Here is a 6,000-nt window from a genome sequence, read left to right on the forward strand (position 1 = left end):
TAATGAATGTCTTTACTTCCAAACATCACCACATTTGCCAAAAGAAGCTTATTAACCTGTAGGCCTGATTCTGCTCACAATGGGAGTTTTGGAGGGATGTGCCCTGTTTTTCTATTAGATGTTCTCAAGTAATATTCATTTGTTATTATCAACAACTTCAATAACGTGCATTACCTCTTAATGAATGGAAAAGAAACGTTAAATTGAAAACATGATTAACAGTTGGTGATGCCCTAGAATAATCTCTCTCATCAAATGCCATCTCTGGCAAAGGCCCCCTTTGCATTGACATTTCCCAAACAAAAGCTGTGACTACAGCTGTGCAAATATTTCCAATGAAACATGCAGCTACACAAAACCCACAGTTTGGATTCCAATTTGTAACTCTGGCTTAACTTCAGTAAATAATTTATTAAATTTCCTGAACCTTTATCTCAAATTTGTGTATAGTCTATAGCAAACCTAGGTCTGTTATATATAGCAAGCCTTTACTGAGCATTCTTAGAAACAGGCCTCATTTTTTTTAGAAGTGACTAGGTTTTCAGTGCATCTATTTTTGGGGTACAAATTTGAGCTACCTTGAAGAAGAGATCTGATTTTCAGAGAGTCAGGCACTCCGCACTTTCTAAAGCTCAAGGAACCTTTAAGACATCTGAAATTGGGGACTAAATAACTGACACTTAAAATCATTAGTCACTGCTTAGAATTTAGATCATGGATTTCTTTACAGTTAAAATGAAAAAAGTAACACCATTTCTTGCATAGATCTTTGTATACATTTTCAAAAGGATTCATCTTGGCAGCCTTCATCAGTATTAATATTTCCATATCATTCATGTCTATCTTTCAGACTTTTTCTCTTCCTTTTTTTTAAAATGTAACCAGGAATGTTTTAATCTTTGTTGTTAGAAGGATATTGTTGCCACAGGAAATCATTCCCCACCCCCTCTGGTTTGAACCTGCAGCCATTTTTATGTGTGGAACTTGTTTAAAAGCAATTGGAGTTTTCAGTGTGAACGGATTCCAGAATCTGCTTTCATGGGGTTTGTCTATTTTAAGCTAGATCTATTTTTCACCTGATCTCACTGTTACATTTGCTTTTTATGTTTCAGTATTAGTGAAGGAAGTAAGCAACACATATAATAAAATGCATGTGTATAACTAACGTAAGGAGATGCAAACTTAAATGGAAGGACTGTTTCTGATGCATCACTTCTCTGCTTAGTTAAATGATATTTCTTTCTAAGCAAAGATACTGTATGAGACTAGGCTGATACCTTTATAAAAGAGTGCCTTTCATCAATCAAGAAAAGGAAATTTGTGTATTTCAGATGTGTTTATAAACCATTTATCTACACATACTATATACTTTATTTCATGTAACTGTTGCTTTTTTGCCTTGCCTCGGCAGGTCGCTACTTTAACTCAAGAGGTCTCACAATTAAGAAAGGACATGAAGAACGTGATGCATCTTCTGGAAAACTTATTGACATCACAGAAGCCTCCAGGGTTCTGTGCAATGCATGGCACATCTGTGAGTCCTACATTGGAAAGCTTACAGACTAGAATGACTTGGACTACACATCAACCGTGTATGCATATGCAAGCTGGGAATATTACTTGCACCAAAGCACAACTTTGCCATGGTAACATGACTCCTGACATTTGGCACAGGGATCCATCTTCTGTAGGGAGCAGTCCCCAAAGAACTGAATCCCATGTTCAAAATTCTATGGACAGTGAATTTTATTATACTTCAGGCCTTGAATATTCACCTTCCTGCTATCAGGTAAATCAGAAGGATAATTTGCAGTTTTTAAGATGCACCTCTCCATATTCGGATACTACCTTGACTCCTCTTCAGTCTATTTCTGCAACTCTTTCTTCCTCAGCGTCCTCCTCCTCAGAGACTTCACTGCACCTTGTGCTCCCCAGCAGATCCGAGGAAAGTAGCTTTAGCCCAGGAGCAGTCAGTTCACTAAGCTTTGAGAACTTGCCAGGATCTTGGGACCTTGAAGGAACAACAGGAGCAGTTTCTGTACAAACCTCTGAAGATTTCCCACTAGATGTTGTGACAAGCACAATGGATATTAAAGATAACCAAGCCATAAATGTATAATGATAGACCAATAAGTGGTATTCAAAGCATGTTCCACAGCTGCCAGTTTAAAACTTAACCAGTACTGCATGACTGCTTTGTATTGCCTTTTCTCTGGTCATCATGGAGACTTGCTAACATGAAAAATCAGATTTTTTGAAAGCAAGTGGATATGATAAGATATAACCAGTTCATACAGTAGGAAACAATTTCTAGATTCTAGAAGCATGTTGAAAAGCATTTTGTATACACAGATATAACTTATGGTCTGTTTGGCAGACTTTTGTGATAGTCCAAAAGACCCTGAGGGTCAGAGCAGCTGGAAGTCTAGGACAAAAGAACTGTCATAGGAGGTTTTTGTTGCTTGAAGCAAAGGCTTTTCCTGAGTGCCTGATTGTTGTTCTCAAACAATATCTGTGGCACTGTTTGCTTCAGGTGATCATGGCTCCTGCTGGTTTATTTGTCAGTTCCGTGAAGGCAATGGGGCAATTATCGCTGCATGTCATCTCCTAGACAATCAACCAAATAGAATTGGTAGAGAGTGGTTAGTGGTCGCATGGTATTTGTCATGTAAATGAAACCTCTTTATTTATCAAAAAATACTATTTTTATATACTTGGTATGAAATCTGTACCTGGAACTATTTAAAATATTTATAAGAAGATAAGGATTTCTTTTCATTTTGTAAAAGCTTGCAGTTTTAACAAGAAATGCACTATCATCATGTAGTAGATCAAACTATTTATTGTTAAGCCTATGTAGTTTAAAACTGGATCCCCTTTTATCTGCATGCTGTTTGCAATGAATGTATCCATGCTGGAGGAATACAAATAAAAGGTAATATTTTATTTAAAAAAATAAAAACCTGGAATGTCAAGTCAGATATTAGTATTTTAACCTGTGAACTGTGCTATGCTAATGATATTCAGTGCCCTAGTTTTGTCTTATAGCATTGTATTATCGCCTCTATTGTTAAAACTGGTTCAGTGCTTCAATATAATCCCTATTTTCAGGGGGCTAATACCAACAAAATTCAATGAGAACTGAAAATTGGCAGGTAGAATTGTAAAGTAAGAGCAATATTTTTTAAACAAATTTTAAAAAATATTTAGGCTATTTTAATCAGCAAGAAAAGAAGAAATAAATAATAATCTTGAACTGTTATATTTATCTATTGGTTTGTACTTGTATACCTAAAATAGCTTTGATCTTTAGAAACAATTAAATTTGGCAAGTGATTTTGTCCATAAATTGTTTAATTGCTTTTGGTATTTTCAAATAATATTTTTTTAATGCTCAATATATTAACACTTTGAATAGTGACTGTGCATGCATAGCAACTACTTTTCATGGAGATTTTTATATTAAATTTTAAGATGAATAGTATATATCATAAGAACATGTTCATAGCAAATCTACGTAATTATACATCCTTTATAACCTTAGATTATTTTTAAATAAGGAAAAAATACTGTGAAATTATGTTTAAATAATAATGCATCAAATCCAGCAACCCTTATCAAGATGAAACTCCTACTGACTTCACGTTTAATCACAATTTCGATTTCACTGGGAGTTTTATTTGAGGAAGAGCCGCAGGCCTGAGTCCAGTGTTAAAGTTTTGATGCACTAGGGAGCCCAAATTCACCCTGAAACTCTGGGTTTAACTCACATAATTCCATATTATTAATCTCGCTGGTGTAAATTCAGAACAAGGTGTCAGCATTTAATTTTGAACGGCTTGACTTTTGTCGGTGTCAGACCTTTAACATGATCGTTTCTAAGTAGTTTTTTCTATTGAAATATTATGTTAATTTGAAATTAAATACAGAAGCAAGTATGAAATGAGCTACATATAGAAGAGATTAGAGTGAGAGAGAGAATAAGGTAATTGGTAGAATATATAACAATGTATGTCTACAGCATTTTTATAGGACCAGATTAACCCATCCTTTGACAATGCCCACAGAAAGATAACTTACTTTAAAAATTCTTTAAGGCTTTTATGCAGAAGAAGGAAAGGGGAGATATTTTAAGACCACAGTCCCACACCAGACTGATAGTAGCATGGGCCAGTGCTATTTAGATCAGCCTTAACATAAGTAGAAATTTGCTACTACTTTAATTCACCCCACCTCCCTGCCTCCAGCCAGCCATACATTTGATTTGTAGCAGAGTCCTTAGCTGCTCTGTGTGAACAGTGTATGCTATCACTGACTTAGGAGCTTGCAGCATAGCTACCCCACATCTTAATTCTTCACTACTTTGTTCCCCTTCATGCTGCATAAGGAGAACGGAGCACTAGGCCCACTGTTCAAAATAGGCACATTTCATTTCTACAATAGTTTGTCCAGTATTTGGAAAGTTCAGTTTATCCTGTACCCCAGTCACTGATTCACGGCGTAGATACACTGCCTTTGCAGTTCCTATCAACATCACCTGAGTCCAATTACAGATTCAAGATAGCCTTGCCTCTTTCATTTTATAAGTATGTATATATAATGTAGAATGCAATGTTGAGGAGTTCTGCATAATTAGCAGGGCTTCACTACTGTGCATTGGACTCCAGCAAGATAAGGGAATGCAAGTGCAACAACGAAAAGCAAATGAAACTCAGCAGATCTATCACAAGCTACTCTTTGTTTCTGCAAATGTAAAATGTATCGCAAATGAAGCTGACAAACATTAGTTCCATCAGTGGTTCTCAAACCAGGGCTGGTGTTAGACTTGCTAGGACCCAGAGCTGAAGCCTGAGCCCCACCGCCGGGCTGAAGCTGAAGCCCAAGAGCTTGAGCTGTGGGTGGTGGGTCTTAAGCTTGGGTTTGGACTTCAGCCCCACCACTTGGAGCATCCTTGCTCAGGCTACTGCCTCACTGCCTGGGGCTGAAGCTCTCGGGCTACAGCTACAGCCCTGCATGGAGGGTGGGAGTTACGTAGCATTTTTGTTGTCCGAAGCGGGTCGCGGTCTAATGAAGATTGAGAACCACTAGTTCCATTATCCTGATGATAATACCAAAGAACTTGTTTTAGCATGTCCTAGACTGCAAAGAGCAGTGTTGGACTGGTGGGTATAGTGTCCCCAGGGAAAGGCTAGAGTATGGACCATTTGGGGCATGATAAGGAACCAGAAATAATTCTAGTGTGAGGCTAACTTAGGGAAAGAGGAAGCTGGCTGAAATAGAAAAGTCTGATGAGAAGGATGTAGTGTGATGTCACTTATACAATGATTGAAATTTGTATTATTAAAAAAAGCAAGCAAAGACTTGCACACCAAGCAGGGCTTATTCTGGAAATGTTTGGAATTGAGACATTGTCCCACCAAAGCCAAAACAAAATAGGAATTAAAATGTGAAAATATTGGACATGGCCAAATAGGATGGGACAAACCTTTTGGAATGGAACAGGAGTTCCAGCTGCCAGGTGCTGTTACCACAACTGGAGTAGTTCTATGGGCAGGGTCACCCTAGGCATTTATTACTATTAAACACTCTTCTAAAGCACCTGTCACTGTAATAGCCAAATGCTCTCCTAATCTATGGTTGCCAACCCTTCAGGATTGGCCTCGAGTCTCCAGGAATTAAAGATTATCTCATGTGATGAAATCTCCAGGAATACAGCCAACGAAAATTGGCAACCCTATCCTAATCAGGTGCTCGAGATGGATTTCAGTGCTAGTGTTCCTAAATTTTCTCTTCCAACTTCAGCAGTTTATTGTAATTTCTTTTTGCACTAAACAAAAAAATAAAATAATTCAAATCTATTTTGTCTTGTTTGTTCTTCATTCTCTCTTCCCTCACTTCATTTTTGTTTTCTTACACTTTCTATGCTTGTTGTTTTCATTGCTTTTAGTGACTTCACCACACTCTTATTTTTCTATATAGTACAATAATTCTTCCCTCACT

At 37.2% G+C, this 6,000-nt stretch overlaps 1 protein-coding gene across 5 annotated transcripts in view; it reads left to right on the forward strand.

Moving 5' to 3' along the window:
• Positions 1 to 3,221, forward strand: part of KCNH8 (potassium voltage-gated channel subfamily H member 8) — a 337,777-nt gene extending 334,556 nt beyond the window's left edge. For all 5 annotated transcript variants that reach the window (XM_039525054.1, XM_039525057.1, XM_039525056.1 and 2 more), the window contains one exon: positions 1,412 to 3,221. In XM_039525054.1, the coding sequence (XP_039380988.1) occupies positions 1,412 to 2,119 (708 nt within the window). In that variant the 3' untranslated portion in view covers positions 2,120 to 3,221. The remainder of the gene's footprint in view (positions 1 to 1,411) is intronic.
• Positions 3,222 to 6,000: the final 2,779 nt, after the last annotated feature.

Source organism: Mauremys reevesii, linkage group 2 (genome assembly GCF_016161935.1).
Source record: "Mauremys reevesii isolate NIE-2019 linkage group 2, ASM1616193v1, whole genome shotgun sequence".
NCBI classification, from domain to species: domain Eukaryota; kingdom Metazoa; phylum Chordata; order Testudines; family Geoemydidae; genus Mauremys; species Mauremys reevesii.